Source organism: Phoxinus phoxinus, assembly GCF_949152265.1.
Source record: "Phoxinus phoxinus genome assembly, chromosome: 10".
Taxonomy (NCBI): domain Eukaryota; kingdom Metazoa; phylum Chordata; class Actinopteri; order Cypriniformes; family Leuciscidae; genus Phoxinus; species Phoxinus phoxinus.
Window position 1 is genome coordinate 1182809 of NC_136885.1, and position 21191 is coordinate 1203999.

The window sequence follows — 21191 nt, forward strand, 5'->3', positions numbered from 1 at the left end:
ATTATGACAAAAAATCATAATTGCCGATTATTCCCTTGAAATTGTAATTGCAATTATTAATTACGATTATCACAATTTAAATTGAATATATATAGGCATATTATAATACATGTTTACGCAAAAATTGTTAACACACACAAGTACTGTCCCCCTTTACTTAACATACACATAAATTGTAAGAATATGACTAGTAAAGACTACTAATAGATAAACATTAGGACTATGCTAAAGCAATTAAATAGCAATCCCAAACAAGTTTTTGTTAATACAATGTTGATCCACCACAGTCATTTAAAAAGAAAAGAAAAGAACACAAAGTCAAAATAAAGTGGCATTTTGGGGTTATGGAAACGACAGTTATGGTGAATACACAACAAGAACTGTTAATGAAACAGCTCCCGGTGAATAGAATGAAAATCATACCTGCATGCAAATCCTTCTCAATCCAAATCCAAACGTGATTTATTGGTATTTTACTTTTATTTCGTGACTTACTAATTTATATTGTAACGACGTTGCATGCTCGTAGTTTCTTTTGCACTTTATATAGAGTGAAGCGATACACAGCGCGCGCCGCCGCATGTGCGCGTGCAATTGAAGAGTGCGCGCTACGAGCACAGTATAACGGCTGACAGTAAAGTCCGTTACTCTGAGGTGAAAGACTTTTTGTTTCAGTGTACACTTACTTCACTGCCTGGTATGTCATATTGTGCTGGGTTTTCTGAAGTAGTCGCGATTCGCCTCTCATAACATAATTATGCTCTAAACACACACACGCAGAGTGGATTTTCTTTTGTAATCGCAGCTTTGAACGATTACGTAATCGTGGCATCCGTAAACGTAATCGCGATTAGAAATTTGATTAATTGTGCAGCCCTACCTTAATCTATTCTTTACCAAAGATTCATAGTTTAAATATGACAGATCAATATTTCAATATTGATTGTGTTGTAAATTGAGATTATTGTTAGTTACACAATCTATTAATGTGACTGTATGGACCTATTCTGCTATGTTTGTGTAGTCAAAAAAAGATAAATTGTTCACAGAGCTGCCTTGTAATTTAGGACAGTATGGAAGAGGATACCACAAATTGCCATGGTTTGAGGTGCTTCATCTGTGGTGGTCCTGGGACTGAGATGCAAACACTCTCAAAAGTCACTCACAAAGGTTATCAGCAGCTATTATCTTATTCTGAGATCGTAGATGATGCAATGCTGATTAACAGACTACATGAGGACTGGAAAGATGGAGATTACCCCAAGCTGAAGTACCATTTGGAGTGCAGAACCGAGCTGTACCATCGTTCGAGAAGTGTATACATTGCGAATCATACAGGTGTTTTTTATTTATTTTTTTATTCAGTGAATGTTGTTGCCACTTTCTGTCAATCAATCCTTTCAATTAATCCTTTCAATCCAATACATGTTGTGACATGAATAAAAACTTCATTAAATTGTCTTTCATCCATCCATAGGACAAGATGCGCAGGACCAACGATCAGACAAGATGAAAAGATGCAGGGTACTGTCTGGGCCAATTACCTTAAGTGCTGGCAGCTCAATATCCCAAACCCCATCAGCACACCTGGTCTACCATAATGTTTGTATTCTCTGCAATAAGGGCATCAATGTTGGAATGCTGGAAAAATACCCTGGTAAGTTACCTGTCTGCTCTGATCATCAGAATAGTTTGAACGGTCTTTTTTTTTTTTCCAAAGTAAAACTCTTTTCAAAGTAATTCATATATTTGGCTATAACCCAGGCAGAGCCCGGAAGTTGTACCGTGCACCTGACAATCGCTTCCAGGACCGACTGAAAAGGAAATTGATGGAAACAGCTGTTAGACGAGAAGATGCCTGGGGAGTTGAAGTGGCTGGCCGCCTATCCGGAATAATAGATTTGGTTGCTGAAGAGGCACTGTATCATCTTCGGTGCAAGTCCCAGTTTGAGAGCCCAGTTACAAACTCTGAGGTAATATATTTTTCCAGACTCTGTAGAGAATGTTCTGAAGCCAATCATTTCAATTAAAAGTTGTATTTTCCCCTCTCAGGTCGGACGGCCTATAGATGAAGAGAGACTGTTGCTGTTTGAGAAACTGTGCAAATGGATGGATAAAGTAGCGGAGCATGATGTAACAAGTCTCACTGAGATCCACATGAAGATGGTAGAGCTTGATCCCACGGAGGACAAAAGTCTCACATATGGACGGCTGTATCTGAAAAAGAAGCTTCAGGAACATTACGAGGAGTCTATCTACTTTACATCAGATGAGAGAAGAGGGGACATTGTGTGCCTGAAAGACACTACAAATGCAATCCTCCGAGACTACCGTCAACAGGTCATCAACCCCTTACAAACCATTGATGATGCTGCACTGAAAGAGCTCACAATTTCCACTGCCATTAATCTAATCTGTGGAGACTTGGCAAGATCTCCACTTGACACAAAGCAGTACCCCTCAGTAGACAGCATGACCAATACACAGAGCCAACTTGCTCTGATTCCTGACAGTCTCAAGCAGTTGCTGAAGGCAGTTGTAAAAACTGATGAAAAGGTGGCAATGTGGGGCCAGAATTTTCTGAAAGCATACCGCCCTCGATCAGGAGTGATGCCCTCCCAACTCGGACTCACGATTCAGCTTGACCACATGTTTGGATCAAAGTGGTTGATTGACCGTATTCATCACTTAGGGTACTCTGAATCATATGTTGAGCTCCATCACTACAAGTATTGTTACTTGAACGTGAAAAACGGATGTGGTAGCATGGACCAGGATACCATAATCAGAGATGTGGATGGTAGAGGAGCTGTAGAGGTTGAGGAAGCAGAGGTTGATGCAGTCCTATCTGCAGAACAGCCAGATGAGCAAGAGGAGAGTGGTGCTGGTATGCATAAAGAAAATCAGCAAACCCCTGCCCTCTTTGTTTCAGCAGAAAGCACTGTTCATCAATGGGTTGGCGATAATATAGATCTCAACATTGTGTCACTACAGGGAAACACAGCATTCCATGCAATGGGCATAATCAGAGTAACTTCTCCTGCTCCAGCAACGAGACAACTTGAGATTCATACAACAATACCAAGGAGAAAAATGACGGTTGAGGAAAAGGCAGCAACTCTCAAGGCAACAGAGGTGAAAATACTGTACTTTGTACCAAAAACTAAAGCAGGATTGGTAGACATCCGGTTGGTTCCCATTGCTGATCTCCATCAAGACCCTCCAGCCTTGAAGTCAGGGGACATTGCTTGGATGGCAGGATGGGCTATCAAGAATTACAACCCCACATTTGATCATCCTAACTGGAATGGCTTCATGAAATCCATACACCAAACTGAATGCAAGAATAAGTCCCTCATTGAGTTTCTTCCAATCATTGAGGGTGACCCAAACGAGTACAACACTATCTACACTACTCTAATAGAGTGCATACGCAGCGGTCAGTCTCCTGCTGTCATCACATTTGACATGCCACTATGGCTGAAAGCAACTCAGATAGTTCTCCAGTCTGACTTGCCCATCATCACAAGACTAGGAGGGTTTCATCTCCTGAAAAGTTTCCTGGGCTCTATCGGGGTTATTATGGCAGACTCGGGGCTGCAAGAGCTGATACAGCTAGTTTACCCAGGCAGCAACACTGCAGAACACATTCTCTCAGGAAGGGCTTATGCTAAGGCCATCCGGTTTCACCTCCTTGCATCAGCGGCAATTACCAAGTTTGTGCTGAAAGAAGTTGTGTTCAGCGAGCAGGAGTATAAAGACATGGAGAACTTCATCAGGACTGCAAAAGAAATGAAAAGAGGTAATTTGACATTTCCCTAATCTGTAAGTTTCAAACTATCTCTGAGTATGCAGAATTATATTGTATCTTATTATATAGTAATACAATTCAAACTGTCTATCTCTAACAGATTCCATGGACACACCAAGGATAGTCACTGTATTCAAGGAGAGGATGGAGGAGAGGATGAAAACGTTGGCTAAGGGAGGAAGGACACCTGCACTCTGGGCCTGGTACTATGGCAGAATCAACCTTATCAAGGTATTTATCAGGAGTGAGCGTGTCCCAGACCACACAGGTCACCCCTCAGCTGCATAATTGGAATGCTGAACACCTTTGCAGCAGCAGGCCACCATCAGTATGCAAAGGGAGCAAGGCTCTATGTACAATTAATGCAGCAGCGACAGGACTCTCCCGTGTTCCAAGAAACTCTATCCAAGTTCACTGTGTATGGCAACCATGTAGTCCGGTTCTCAGACCATGAGTGGTCAGGCACATGGACTGACATCACAATAGAAACCACACTCATGTGTGAGGCTAAATCCTCAGGCGGTTTAAGCAGAGGGCGGTTCCGGAACAAATCTGCTCACAAGTCTTGGGTTCAGACACTGAACCACTTCTCGTTCATTCACCAGGAGCTTGAAGGAGTAATGAACAAACGTGGGGGACCTATCCACACAGACGTCACAAGAGCCCAGATGGAGAAAGACAATGATGCTGTTAACGCCATAGTTGGATGGTTGGAGGAAGTCAACCCCTTCGATTCCATACGGGACAGGAATACCTTGGTATCTTTCTCGACGGGGTTCAGCAGCACTACCGGGGACTCAGTCAATGCTGATCAGGCAGAGGAGGTTGGCAGAGCCATACAGGCCAAGATGGATGGGAAAACTGTTCTGGATACAATGGAAACCAAGCACAAAGTCAAGTCATTGGCAAGCCTCAGATCTGCTCCCATAATCAATGGAGAGAAGCTAATCACTGACTCACTCAAGCTCTTCAACCGCCTCATCATCATTAGTGAGCGCGAAGTCAAGACCAAAGAAGCTCTGCACAAGCAAAAAAATACCTGCACAAGCCTGGTGGTTGATGGCGGTTGGCTCCTGCACAGCGTCAAATGGGAGGCTAACCTCACGTGGAAGGACATCGCTGAGAGCTACCTCCGGTTTGTGATGTCCATGGGTAGCCAGCACCTCCGGATCACTGTGGTCTTTGACGGATACGGTAGCTCCACCAAGGACCATGACCACTTGAGACGTACAAAGAATGCATGCTGTGACATTCAGATTCGTTCAGACTTAAAAAACATTGTTCCACGGGAAAAGTTCCTTGACAACAAGCACAACAAGGCCCAGCTCATTCTGCTCCTTACTGAGACCTTCCAAAGAAGTAGGATCAGTGTACAACAATGCTCTGATGATGCTGACACTTCTATCGTGTGTGCAGCACTAAACGAGGCAATAGAGTCCTCTGTTGAGGTGAGGGCAGAGGACACAGACGTTATGGTTATGCTGGTCCATCATAGGGCAAACCACCCGGTCTTCCTCACGACAGCTAAAGACACATCTTACGATGTCGGAAAGATCCGGGAGGCTACACAGCTTCTCTGGCTGCGATACCGTATCAGCAATTTCTGGGTTTAGCAAACCAACTTTGCTCACCAAGCTCTGCAAGACTGACAAAGCAGAGGGGGCCATGGATGTGTTCAATGACATCAGAGCCAATAAAAGTGACATCATCAAAGCTGGCTGCGAACTGTTCAAGCTAATATTCTGCGGAAATCCACCTGAAGCTTTGGAAGACTTAAGATTTGATATCTTCAGCAAGCGGGCCGCAGCCGGGAGCATCAAGCCTGAGAAACTGCCTCCGACTACAGGAGCTGCAGCACAGCACTCTCTGCGGGCATATCTCCAGACCAGAGATTGGCTACTGCTTCAAAGTCCATCACTGGATGTCCTTGAGTATGGATGGAAACAAGGAGAACAAGGTTATGCACCAGTCCCTACAACAGATCCCATTGCACCAGACTACCTTCTGAAGTTTGTCAGCTGCAACTGTGCTGAGGACTGTGACACTCTCAAGTGCAGCTGTAAAAAGCAAGGAGTCAAGTGCATCTCTGTTTGTGGGAACTGTCATGGTAACTCTTGCCAGAACATCAACAAGCCAGATGATAACATGAGTGAGAGAGATGCAGGGGAGTTGGATAAGGTTCTTTAAATTTTAAACTGATTTATGAAGTTTTGTTTCGTAATTGTTCAATAAAACCACTTTGCATGGACTTGAAGTCATTTTTACTCAAAACTAATGGCTGGGATAGATTCAGCACCCCTAAAAACCCCTAGTTAGACATCTCAAAAGCTAATATTGGCAAAAAAAAAAATTTTTTTTTTTTTTTTTTTTGGTACCCAGGCCCTCTGGGCACCCCAACTTTGATTGCCCCTCCAGGCGTTTCCCCGAGGATTTGGCCGTGGATAAATTGGGAGGTGTTACTAGACACCTATAGGAACACATGGTAAAAAAAGCTATTGGTAAGAATTTTTTTTGCAGATTGGCCAAAGAAATGCCTAACTTTCCCTAACTACAACTCAGGATTTGGGAAGAGAAAATTCCATTTAGGGTCTCATCTCGTGACATCACGTCCTGTTTAGGGTTGGTTTAGATGTCTTTGGAAGTGGATTGAGAGCATCTTTTCAGGGTCTCGGTCCACTTGTTTGGTTATATATATTAATTTAATATTCATTAATTCACATGATCCGCACAAACAGAGCAATCGCACCAGTGTTCGCTTATATCCAACCAAACATGCATGTGTTAACACAGCCGGAAATAATACCGGCCAGAAAAAAAGCATGAGTAGCATGAAGTAGATCTTCAAATAGTTATATGAGAATATTGAATGATAAGTAAATAAATCATAAATCAATCATTATTTGTCATTTCAAACTTTTCAAGAATTTGAGCTGCATTTCCAATTGAGTCTTAAAGGTTTTAAATAAATTGCTGGTCACACACTCAGACACAAAGGTACAAAAGCTGTGACTGGGGCAGTCTCTTCTCAAAACCTGCAGCTTTGCACCTAATCTACCCAAAAAGGGGAATATTAGCACCTTTAAACAGGTTATAGCCCCAGACTGAGAATATTGAGTTACTATAGCATTATAATACGGCTATAAAAAGTGTCAGGCATTAAAAACAATTGTGGTCCAGACTGTGTACACAAAGCATCCACATAAAACCTTCTTCTGTACGGCATGGAGACATGATAACATGAGCCGACGCAGGAGAGACTGGGATACTGGTGGTGATGCTTGGCAGTGTTAATTGGCCGGCTGTGTTTCCCGCAGGAGTTGTGTGTGTGTGTGTGTGTGTGTGTGTGTGTGGGTGGGTTAGGACGATATAAATAGCGTCTCCAGATTAGCTGAGCATCTGAGAGGCAGACAGGAGATCGGAAAATCCCGAATCCTGTGCCAGTTTGACTCCTGGGATCCCCAGCCCACACAAACCCGGATCAAAGCACAATAATCACGTCAGCGGGAAATCTCCTCCGCTTTACAGACGGACACCAGCAACAGCTTCTCATCCACAGAGACACGAATCTCCTGTCCTTTCATGTCAGAGTCCATCTCTAATCTCACTATTTAATGCAATCAAACCATAAATGTGAGGAGTGTGTAGCATTGAAAACCCCAGAATCCTCATCGTGATACTGCACGTCACAGCCAAAGCCCTTGGACACGGTATATACTGGACAAAATTATACACGCAACACTTTTGTTTAGCCCCCATTTTACAGTGGCCTTTTATTGTGGACAGCCTAAGGCACACCTGTGCAATAATCCTGCTGTGTAATCAGCATCTTGATACGCACACCTGTGAGGTGGAGGATCATCTCAGCGAAGGAGAAGTGCTCACTAACACACATTTAGACAGATCTGTGGACAATATTTGAGAGAAATAGGCCTTTTGTGTACAGAGAAAAAGTCTTAGATGTTTTAGTTCATGAAAAATGGGGGCAAAAACAAAAGTGTTGCGTATATCATTTATAAGTTAAACCAAAGTTAGAAACATTAAACCATCAAAATATGAGGACAATATTTTATATATTTTAGGTACGAACAAAACAGTAAACTGGGTTAAGGTATTTATCTGACAATTTTTGTTTGGGGCAAATAAAGTCAAACTACAGCGACAGATTTACTTTACTATGCAGAAAATGCTCATACAAACAAAAACCTGACAGGAAAAAGCAAAGGTTGACTACAACACAGTCCGTTATTAATATTTGGTTGGTTCTCTCTTGTTTTTGCATGTGTTCATCATTTTTTTGTATGCTAGTCTGGGCAAAATCTTCAGTTCAGTATAGCCGTCAGAAGGTTCATCTCTAACGCTCTATATAGCCTTCATAAAAGTTTTACATTTCAGATCTTGTAAGTTTGCTGTTTATTGTGTCTATTCAAAACTGCATTTGTACATTTCTCATATGAATGTCCATTAGGAGATCGCCAGCTCTCATTTTAAGGTCAGCGTCCCCGTAAATAAATAAAGCTCAGACACTCAAGCCAACATTCAGACTGTGTGACGTGCCCCAGTCATGCTTTAATAACACACACACACACACACACACACACACACACACACACACACACACACACACACACACACACACACACACACACACACACACACACACACACACACACACACACACACACACACACACACACACACACACACACACACACACACACACACTGGCACACTGGGCACAGTTGCTAAGGAGACCCATGGGAAAGGGGGGGGGGGGTTCTTGTTGCCATAGCAGCCTTTTCCCTCCCATCCCTATGGAAGTGTGAGAGTTTCGGTGGATTTACTCATGCATGATGGGAGAAAGCAAAGGATACATGTTGCTTGACTTGACTAATAATGCTAATGACTCACAGAAATCAGTTTATTGAGCTAACTAACCCGTTGCCCTGTTACATGCCAACCTGTGACCCTGCAATGCAAGCACACAACGGCGTCAGGACAAGCATTGATGAAATATGACTCTAATATTCCAGTTGTTTTGTTGGTTATGAAGCATTAATAACCAGAGAGTGTTCAACGGAAACTTGTGGATTCCTCACAAAACTGAATGAAGTGAGTTTTTGCTTAAAACAATCATAATTATCTGCCAATGGCAATGGGGTAAGAAAAATAATCTTAATTCAAATGGGAAACAAGATAATTTTTCTGACCCTGATGGCAGATAATTATGATTGTAAAAAAATAAATTGTAAAAAGTTTTTACCTGAGTGTCCCTCACAACACCGAGAACTAAAGTCAGAACTGTGAGATAAAAGTTGCAAGTTTGTATTGTTTTCTCTGTGGCAGAAACAAGCGTCTATACGGCACACGTCTGACTTTCCCAGAGTATCTCACAGACAACATGCGCCTTTCCTGACGCTAGTGGAGGAGAACTGGGAATTACAGACGTCCATATCCCTCGCCTTCTTCCCGAAACACTGAAAGCCCACAGATGAGTCTCTCTGAGTTACAGTCTGATAGAAGCTGAGAGACGGAGGAGAGAGAGAGAGAGACGGAGGAGAGAGAGAGAGAGAGAGAGAGAGAGACGGAGGAGAGAGAGAGAGAGAGAGAGAGAGAGAGAGAGAGAGAGAGAGAGACGGAGGAGAGAGAGAGAGAGAGAGAGAGAGAGAGAGAGAGAGAGAGAGACGGAGGAGAGAGAGAGAGAGAGAGAGAGAGAGAGACTTTTGACTTTTAGGTCTTCTTTAATTATTCAATAACATAAAAGACCTATTTTAAAAAATAATCCAATTACAGCATTAATTTTCCACACAACAGATGAAAGAATAATAATAAAAAATAATTAAAATAAATAAAATAAAAACATACAATAAAAATCACTCCTGAACACTCATAAATGACATACAAAACCTCCCTGATCATCAGCTTCACATATAAAACCATCAACTCCCCACACATGAAAAAAAGAATCAACATCATTGATGAGGCTAAAATACGCATACTCCATCGTTAATCTCTTCGTTATAAAACCTCTCATCATCAAAACAGTGTCCACGCTTTCCCTCCCTTCTACTTTATTCCTTCTTGTACACCAAATTGCCAACTTTGCTGCACCAAACAAGAAATTTAATAAAATCACTTTGGATTTATGTTTTGTTGAATATTTGGGACCAAAAATAAACAATTCTTGATTAAACCTTCCCACAAGCTGCATACTCCAGCTTTCCATTAAACCCAGAATTTGATCTAAACGTGGACACTCAATAAAAAGATGAAAAACAGTTTCAGACACCCCACAAAAAGGACAACCCTCATCGTCTGAGACATTAAGGAGTGCTTTGTGTCTATTCGTACCTAAAATCCCATGCACAATTCTCCACTGAAGATCCCCCACCCTCTTTTCAATGGGGCTTTTGTACATGGACCGCCAGCTACCTCTCGGGGAAGAGCCTGAATCAAACACCATTGTCCATTTTGTAGCTTTTACATCCTTAAGATGTTGAAAATGTATGGTTTTTACACAAGCTCTGTAAAGTGTTACTCTGCTCAAAATACTAAAGCTATTCAGTTCTGGTATATCCATAGAAAGCAACTTTCTGCCATCTTCCTGCCAGTCTTCTCTTTTTATGGAAGCGTGCAGCTCAGGAAAAAGGGCATTATCTCTGGCATCACAGTTCTCCACCGGATAAACTTTCATGAAATCCCTCATAGAAACAGGGAGGGCCTCCTCAAGATCATCCAGCATCCTCTTGATAAAACGTTCAGACCTGAAGCCCAACTTTTGTGCCAACTCCTCTACAGAAATCCAGCTCAGTCCCCTGCGTAGGTGGCATATTTTGGAGACTCCAGCCTTCAACATTGCTGACCGAACAGTGACAGAGCTCAACAACTCAACAGAGATAAGTGGATTGAAAAACAAAGGCTCTTCATACACCCACTGATTGGATCCTTCCCTTTCTCTTGAAAATGATAGAGTCTTCCAAGCTTGCAAAACACTCTGGTAAAAACCAGCCAATCCTTCCAATGCAAGTCCATCCAAGGACATGACAAACAATTGCTTGTCCAACCCCATTCTTCTGGTTTTTTGCAACAAAGCACATGCTACGTCCATCCACTGCTGATGCTGATAATATAAAAGACGCTGTGCCACTTGCAGACGGAAAACAGCAATCCTGGAACAAATGTCAATTAATCCTTGACCTCCCTCATGAATTGGAAGGTATAGGACAGCAGCTTTTAGCCAGTGTTGTCCTGACCAGAAGAATTTTACAAGAGTCTTTTGAATTTCTTCAATTATTTTTTTTGGAGGATCCAAAACCATCATCTTATGCCAAAGGGTGGAAGCTATAAGATTGTTGGCTATCAGGACTCTTCCCCTATAAGATAGCTGGGGTAGCAGCCATCGCCATTTAGATAACTTTGCAAGCACTGCCTCTACTAATCCCTCCCAATTCTTCATCCTACATTCATCTTTACCAAGATACACTCCTAAGAATTTAAACCCAGACTTTCCCCACTTAACATTTTCTGGTAATTCAGGTAAAGAGTTTCCTTCAGACCCACACCATAACGCCTCTGTTTTTTGCCAATTAAGTTTAGCGGATGATGCTCCTTCATAAACCTTTAGAGCTTCCTTTACTACTTGGACATCATGCGTATTCCTAACCATAACAGTTATATCGTCAGCATAAGCTGAAAGTTTAATAGCTTCAGCTTTTGGCTTATTACTTACTAGAATACCCGTCAATTTTATTCTTAATAAACAAAGTAGAGGCTCTATTGCCAAGGTATATAACTGACCCGACATCGGGCACCCTTGCCTTATCCCTCTTTTCATTTGAATTGGTACACTTAAACCTCCTCCTATTTTAACCATGCTTACAGCATCAGTATACAGTATTCTTATCCATGATAGAAAATGTTCTCCAAACCCATAACACTTAAGAACCTTAAAAAGATAGTGATGATCTACACGATCAAAGGCTTTCTCCTGATCAAGAGAAAGCAAACCAAAATCGACATTATATATTCCAGCATAATCCATAATATCTCTCATTAAAAACAAATTATCATAAATAGACCTCTTTGGTATACAATATGTTTGGTCTTTTTGTACTAATACATCAAGAACACCTTTAAGTCTATTTGCCAAACATTTTGATAATATTTTATAATCAGAACATAAAACAGCTACTGGTCTCCAGTTTTTTAGCAGACAAAGATCTCCCTTCTTTGGGATCAAGGAGAGCACTGCTCGTTGGCAACTTTTTGGTAAAACCTCAGCTTTATAGCTTTCTTGTAAAACTTTAAAAAAGTATTTTCCGATTATTCTCCAAAAAGTTTTAAAAAATTCTGCTGGTAATCCATCGATTCCTGGTGCACGACCAGATGAAAGTTGATTCACTGCTCTTGTAACTTCCTCAAATGTCAGATCAGAGTCTAATTTCTTTACATTTTCTTCATCCAGCACAGGCAAGTTATTAAAAAGTTCATCAGCGACATCATTTCCTGTGCACTCTTCAGCATATAAGTCCACATAGAAATTAACAGCAAGTCTCCTCATTTCCAAAGGATCTGATGTAACATTCCCATCAGGTGTGCGTAATGCATGCATATAATTGGTATGAATACACTTCTTATTCAAATTAAAAAAGAATTTTGTGGGAGCATCCATATCATGTAATGAAACAAAATGTGATTTTACAAGAGCTCTTTTTACCTTTTCATTTAACATATTACTTAGCTCTTGTCTCTTCTGACTAAGAACATCTTGTAAATTTACATCATTTTGATCAATTAACATATTTTGAATAATTAAAATATCTTTCTCTAATTTTGCCATTCCATGTTTAATTTGACAGGAAGTATGTGCCATAAATTGTTGACAGAAAAGCTTAATCTGCGTTTTCCCTACTTCCCACCACTGAAGCAGATTTTCATAATCATTTTTTTCTTCAACCCAACAATTCCAAAACATTTTAAAATTCTCATAGAAATTAACATCATGAATTAATTTAATATCAAAACGCCAATAAAAGAATTGCGGTTTTGTTTCTGATAACACAACATTCATTAAAATGAGCTGATGATCAGAAATAATACAGGGTGTGATATATGCACCTATCACTCTATTACACTGATTCTTATGTAGATAGAAACGATCCAGACGTGCCGCACTAACTCTACCCACTGCCACTTTAATCCAGCTATATTGTCTCACATTTTTATTTTTTTCCCTCCACACATCTACTAGCCCTAACTGAGTGATTATTGCCTTCAAAACTTTAGCAGAAGAGGGATGTGGTTCTTCTCCATTCCTATCAATAACAAAATCAAGGGTGCAATTAAAATCTCCACCCATAATTAAAAAAATCTTCTTGTGAAAGAGAAACAAGTGTATCTTTTAGCAACTCAAAAAGCTTAATTCTGTCCTTACCAATATTAGGTGCATAAATATTAACAAAGACAAAACACAAATCTTTTATTTTAGCTTTAATTATAAGAAGTCGCCCCCGTTCCAATTCATTAATAGATAAAATGTTTACATCTAATTCAGGAGAAAACACTATTGCCACCCCTGCACTTAAATTTGTCCCATGACTAAGAACATACTGACCGTCAGACCACAAACCCCAATCTACTTCATTATTTATGTCGCTGTGTGTTTCTTGTAAAAACATCACATTAATTTCTTTTAGCTTTATGCATTCTTTTAACAAAGACAATTTATCACTGGCCCTAAGCCCATTTACATTTAGGGACCCCACTCTTAGGACATTCATAATAAAATAGGGTAGGAAAGCAGAAATAAACAGCATTGTGAGAAGGAAACCAGGAAAAGGATAGATACCCATCGTGCACTTATTTTCGTCTACATTTCACGGCCCGGCGTTTCGCCCTGCCTGGTTTTACTCCTTGTCTAATTGTTGTTATGTATTTTTTTAGTCGAAACCTTTTCTGCTGGGATAAAACTTCTAGGCTACATTCCTGTCTTGCCTTCATAACAGATGACACAAATTTGTCTAAATCTGGAAAAAACTTACCAATCTCGACACTTTTACCCTTTGTCTCATCCAAAAAAGCATTAATCTGCTCAACTGTATACAGATCACCTCCACAATTCGCCACATCAAAGTCAGCACATGAATCATCGTCTCTACAACTCTCTACAGTTGCTTCTGACACATAATCCATTTCTTCACTTTGCTCATCATGAGTCTCATTTTCCTGCACTAGACCACCACCACAAACATCTCTATTAACGTTACCAACATCACTACAACTTGGAACCTCAGCATCAATAACAATTTTTCCCAAAACATTAGGCCTTACCTCGGTATTCGTATCTGCCGTGTCAGGTTGTTGCGGTGTAGGCCTACTCTCCGTCACAATCTGCGGCGCGTCAGATGTTTCAGTTGGGCCTTCCTTTTCGGTATTAACGTTACGTGCTTTATGTGGGCAGGTGAATCGTTTATGTCCGATATCCCCGCATTCAAAGCAACGCAAAGACTCCGTACTAGCGTACACCATATATGAACTCTCCCCATGAGATATCCGAAAAGATACATCAAGCGTTTTAGTGGGAGAGCTCAAAAACATGTAAACGTGTCTCCTGAAAGACAGCACATGTTTCAGTCCAGCGTTTTTACAACCTAGCGGGATATCTTTTATAGCGCCGGCAATTTTGCCGAATCTGGTCAGCTCTTTAATAATGCTCTCATTGCGGACGAATGGGGGCACATTGGAAATGACGATTTTCGTTGCCGGTGCCGACAACGGTGTAATAGGCACGTACGTTTCATTGATCCATATTCCGCTTTCAATTAAGTTTTTTACTTGATTGTCATTTTTCAAAAAGACAACGACTGCCTTATTCATTCTAGAAGCAGAACTAATATTTTCGTTACCAACCTTGGTTCCTACAGCAAGGAGAACATCCTCAATAGAGGTATTCGCCTCCGGTGCACACCTGAACCCATTCCTGAGGGTGAGAGGCGACGCTCCCCCCGCGGGGGTAGACGTCATACTGCCTCACACACACACCACACGCTATAACCTTAAAACTACACTAAAACCTACAAACGTGCTCAGAGAAGTGAGAAAAAAAAAGAAAAAATGAAATAAGAAAAAAAAAAAAAAAAAAAAAAAAAAAAAAAAAAAAAAAAAGGAAATTCAAAAAATAATAAATCAGTTTGAAAAAAAGCAAAACGCTCTCCCACACGTGTCTCTCACACACGCACCCACTCCCAACATCCACTCAGAGAGAGAGAGAGAGAGAGAGAGACGGAGGAGAGAGAGAGAGAGAGAGAGAGAGAGAGAGAGAGAGAGAGAGAGAGAGAGAGTGTGCTGGCGGACGCTTGTGGAGAAGAGAAACACACGAGACGCATTCATCTCTGAGACGCTGAAATATTAATGTGCACTTCAGCTCAGTCTGCAGTGCACACACACACACACACACACACGCGCACACACACACACACACACACACACACACACACACACACACACACACACACACACACACACACACACACACACACTTTCTCAGTTTATCTCTGATGTCACACTCTGTGTCTGTTTTCTACACACATGCTTCACTTGCTGGTCTCTTAAGTTATGCCGCACAAATATCTCAAATAAATATTAGACAACAGATGTTACAAGCAGTGTTAATACATTACAAGTAACATAAGTTATGTAATCAGATTACTTTAAGTAGCGAGTAAAGTAATGCATTACTTATAAATTTACTACAAAATATCTGAGTTTCTTTTTCAGAGAAGTGACTCATGTATTGACTGACAGCTCTCCTGTCCTCATGTTAGAGGAGTGTGTGTGTGTGTGTGTGTGTTTGTCTCACTGACTCTCTCTCTCTCTCTCTCTCTCTCTCTCTCTCTCTCTCTCTGACTCTCTGCATCATTACAGACCTTAAAGACATGTTATAAATAACACTCCAGTCACTTCACATTACAGTCTGACTGACAGCCTGCTGACACACACACACACACACACACACACACTCGCACGTACGCACACACTCGCACGCACGCACACACTCACACACGCACACATACACTCGCACGCACACACAAACGCACGCACGCACACACTCGCACGCACGCACACACACACGCACGCACACACACACACACACACGCACGCACGCACGCACGCACACACACACGCACACACACACACACACACACACACACACACACACACACACACACACACACACACACACACACACACACACAAACACACACACACTAGAGACAGAGTGAATGAGCACAAGGATGGGTGTCGCACGATACACTCTTCACGGCTCATAACCTGACGACTGTATGATGCGGAGAGTGTATGATTGAGTGAGATATTACACCAGTTTCATGACAGTTGCATTATGGTATACAAGTTCCACCGGTCAACTATTAACTTTAGGAGACTTTTCACTTCAATGGAGACAAATTAGTTTGAAGAAAATTGAAGAAATAAACAAGTGTCCTCTTCACAGTCTGCTGTTGTTTTGTAGTGTTTGACAGAGTAAATAAACAACTCAACCAGTCTCACACACACTACTGATGACATCATGGGATCAAAGAGATCAAAGAGAGGATCATAATGACATCATGGGATCCAGACAGCCAATTAAAGATGACCAGTTTCTGACAATTTGCTCTTCTTTCATGAGCATGTGTAACATCTGTGTAACGTCCGGTAATGTCTGTGTAACATCTGTGTAACATCTGTGTAACATCTGTGTAATGTCTGTGTAACGTCTGTGTAACATCTGTGTAACATCTGTGTAATGTCTGTGTAACATCTGTGTAATGTCTGTGTAACATCTGTGTAATGTCTGTGTAACATCTGTGTAACATCTGTGTAATGTCAGTGTAACATCTGTGTAACGTCTGTGTAACATCTGTGTAATCTCTGTGTAACATCTGTGTAATGTCTGTGTAACATCTGTGTAACGTCTGTGTAACATCTGTGTAATCTCTGTGTAACATCTGTGTAATGTCTGTGTAACATCTGTGTAATGTCCGGTAATGTCTGTGTAACATCTGTGTAATGTCTGTGTAACATCTGTGTAATGTTTGTGTAACATCTGTGTAATGTTTGTGTAACATCTGTGTAATGTCTGTGTAACATCTGTGTAATGTCTGTGTAACGTCTGTGTAATGTTTGTGTAACATCTGTGTAATGTCTGTGTAACATCTGTGTAACGTCCGGTAATGTCTGTGTAACATCTGTATAATGTCTGTGTAACATCTGTGTAACGTCCGGTAATGTCTGTGTAACATCTTTGTAATGTCTGTGTAACATCTGTGTAATGTCCGGTAATGTCTGTGTAACATCTGTGTAATGTCTGTGTAACATCTGTGTAATGTTTGTGTAACATCTGTGTAATGTCTGTGTAACATCTGTGTAATGTCTGTGTAACGTCTGTGTAATGTTTGTGTAACATCTGTGTAATGTCTGTGTAACATCTGTGTAACGTCTGTGTAATGTATGTGTAACGTCTGTGTAACATCTGTGTACTATCTGTGTAACGTCTGTGTAATGTTTGTAACGTCTGTGTAACGTCTATGTAACATCTGTGTAAAGTCTGTGTAATGTTTGTAACATCCGTGTAATGTCCGTGTACCGTCTGTGTAATGTTTGTAACGTCTGTGTACCGTCTGTGTAACGCCCGTGTAACGTCTGTGTAATGTTTGTAACGCCCGTGTAACGTCTGTGTAATGTTTGTAACGTCCGTGTAATGTCCGTGTAACGTCCGTGTAACATCTGTATACCGTCTGTGGTTCTGTTCTGTGTGGTTTGGGACTCTGATCTGACTTCCTTAACCCTTTAAATTAAGTGAAAATAAAAGTTTTAAAGATGATTATTCTTTTCACGTATAATTATAAAGTATAAAAGGATACGAGTGTTTCCCTGACTACTAGCAGGTTTGGATAATGGAAGGTTGGACGGATGTTTCAAGGTTTTTAACTTACCGCATAGATTCGATTTCTAAAAATAGAACCTCGTGAACAGAGTTGTGTGTGTCTGAGGCGGTAACCATAGCAACAGTACGCCACTCGAGTGTTGAATGAAACGTTGGCAAAGTGCTCAACGTACTATTAAGTGCCACAGTTGAGCATCCACAAACTGCTGGAAGTATACCGGCAAAACCTGACCATTAATACATCTCCTACAGAAGTGTGTGTGTGTGTGTGTGTGTGTGTGTGTGTGTGTGTGTGTGTGTGTGTGTGTGTGTGTGTGTGTGTGTGTGTGTGTGTAAGTGTGTGTGTAAGTGTGTGTGTAAGTGTGTGAGCGTGAGAGTGCGTGCGCGTGTGTGTGAGTCTGTAAGTGTGCGTGGGTGTGTGTGTGAGTGAGTGTGTGCGTGTGTGTGTGTGCGTGTGCGTGTGTGTGCGTGTGTGTGCGTGCGTGTGTGTAAGTGTGTGTGTAAGTGTGTGTAAGTGTGTGTGTAAGTTTGTGTGTAAGTGTGTGTGTGTGTGTGTGAGAGTGCGTGCGCGTGTGTGTGAGTCTGTGTGCGTGCGTGGGTGTGTGTGTGAGTGTGTGCGTGTGTGTGCGTGCGCGCGCGTGTGTGTGTGTGTGAGAGAGAGTGTGTGTGCGTGTGTGTGTGTGTAAGTGTGTGTGTGTGTGTGCGTGTGCGCATGTGTGTGTGTGCGTGTGTGTGTGTGTGCAGAAAACACCTGTATTTGTCCTTTAGTCAACTGTTCAGGGGTTTTATCACTGGATGATATGTTGAGCACACACAGAGTTCGGTGACTGTCTGCTGGACTCTTGACTCAGGATGATGGGCATCGATCATATAACAGCAGGAGAGAGGATTCAGAACTCAGAGGAGGGAATAAATGAAGTCTGACATATGTACAGTAAAACTGCATTAATAAAGTTCAAGTATGAGATTCAAAACTGCAGCGAAGGAGATTACAGAGAAGGAGATGTGAATGAACCAGACTGACTGCAGTGAACCTGAGGAATGCTTGATACAGATTACATGAAGTATATGAGCAGTTTCCCTCCTCCTTCAGTCAGCAGTACACACTACACACTACACACACTACACACACTACACACTACACACACTATATTCCGGATATATCTATTCCTCATGATCCTTTCTGTCCCACATTTTTCCTCTGTATAAATAACCAGAGCTTCAGAACAAGACTGAATCTGTCCAAGACTATACGGCTTCACAATCTTCATATAAGAACACCTTTGACCTCTTCACCCTTCACACACACTCGGCACATCATTGTATTGCGTGTGAATTGAATGAATACATGCGTGTGTTGAATAGTTGCTGTGTTGTATTTTATTTCCAATGTTGAAACCGTGATTTTTTTTCACTCTTGTGTAACTTGACCAATAAATGTGAATGAATCATGCGCGCGCGTGTTTGTGACATGTGTGTGTTGTGCTGATGTGTGTGTGTGTGTGTGTGTGTGTGTGTGTGTGTTTGTGATCATGTGCTGATGTGTGTGTGTGTGTGTGTGTGTCGCGTACCTTCCAGCCCGCAGAGCTGTTGCTGTCTCCTTTATCGCGGAAGTAAGGCACACACCGCACCATCCAGTCGTAGATCTGGGACAGGGTGAGCCTCCGCTCGGGCGAGCTCTCGATGGCGCGGGTGATGAGCTCCGCGTACGACGCGTTTCCCCACGCGTTGCGTCGCGAGGACGACGCGTTGGGTTTGCGCTGAAATCCTCCGGCGTCCCGCATCATCATCATCCTCATCCTCCTCTTCATCCTCCTCCGGTGAGGAACATCATCCGAATCCACGGAGAATATGGAGAGATCCGCGTTCAGCTCGTCCATATAATCATCATCATCATCATCATCATCATCTTCATCTTCATCATCCACCTGATGCGCTTCATCCTCCTCCACCCTCATCATCTTCATCTGTCCGGAGTCCCCGTCAGGTGTGTGTGTGTGTGTGTGTGTGTGTGTTCACTGAGTCCAGCAGGAGAGAGGAGGAGGAGGAGAGAGGAGGAGGAGGAGGCATGATGAAGTCAGGATAATGAATGCATGATGTGTTCATGACAGCGGCTCGTCTGTCTCCATGCCGGGTTTAACTCTCTCTGACCAGATTCATCCTCCTCTTCATCTTCATCATCTTCATCCTCCTCTTCATCTTCATCCTCCTCTTCATCTTCATCTTCCTCCGGTGATTGCAGAACTGGAGCAGCAACAGATGACAGGACTGAGAACTACATCATGGATGTCGTGATGCTTGTTTGGAAAAGTCCCCAACATATTTTATTTTACTATATGTTCTACACTATATGCTATTTTAATGTTACTTTGATTATATTTATTGTCAATGTAACCGATTATGTTATCGTGTAATAATGACACTTTCCACAAATACAGCCAACCTGAAACTTAACAAAAATACTTTCAGAACTGTTTGACTAAAGTTCCAAACCGAACAATACCGAGCCGAATACAAAACTGAATCAATCAGCAATACCATATTAAATACACACTTGCTTACAATCAAAGCATTAAACACAAAGGCTGGTCTGGTTTAAACACGAGATGTGCGGGCAGTGCAGTGGGGAACACGCGCAACGTGTAGAAACGCGTTCTTAAAAGATGAGCTGCGTTTTTAGAAAGACGCGAACGGTCACGCGCATTTACATAGAAACACAATGGAAAAGAAGCGCGATATGGACGCGTTCTGTGTGAACCTTCCAGTTTCATTACCGTCTTTACAAAACAGGACAACTTATTAATAATTTCTGTAATCATGGATAAGTGCCATAAACGGCAGTGAATTATATAAACAGCAGAGAGTGTTCTGGTTTACAAAAGACAACATTGGCTATAATTCTCCTGTTGTTATGAGTGACACATTGTGTTTGCTGTGCGAATCCTCTGCTTGTGTTCTGGAAGAATCTTCATGATTTAAAATCTTTAATCATTGACGCTTCACAGTCGATCGTTTCTCCGTCCTCTAATGCGCATGCGTGAATGAGACTGACGCCCGTTTCACACATACTCCGTTTGCAGTGCGTGTTCGGTGCGTATTTTTTCCGTACCCATGTTAACAGGTTAGAGCTTTCACACTGCACACGGATGCGGTCCGGCAATCCGCTCCAGTTGCGGTGCGTATACAGCAGTGCAGCGATCGTTTACGCACAGAGTCTGTTTTCTGCTGTGCTGCACCGCACTGCAACGTATGTTCACATTGAAATAAATATAGATTGACAAGAAACTGTAATAATTTGATCATATAACTACTCATAATTACAGTTAATGTGATATACATTTACTAAATTACAGGATCAAGAAATTAAAAACGTTTTAAACGAGAATATAAATATATATTATTGCTGCATGTTGTTCTATTTAAACATGAATATGTAGG

At 41.6% G+C, this 21191-nt stretch overlaps 1 protein-coding gene across 1 annotated transcript in view; it reads right to left on the reverse strand.

Annotated features, from left to right (window-relative positions):
• foxo6a (forkhead box O6 a) overlaps window positions 1-19740 on the reverse strand; it is a 30996-nt gene extending 11256 nt beyond the window's left edge. Inside the window, exon 1 of the mRNA XM_079626218.1 lies at window positions 19325-19740. Within this exon, the coding sequence (XP_079482344.1) occupies window positions 19325-19720 (396 nt within the window). The 5' untranslated portion in view covers window positions 19721-19740. The remainder of the gene's footprint in view (window positions 1-19324) is intronic.
• Window positions 19741-21191: the final 1451 nt, after the last annotated feature.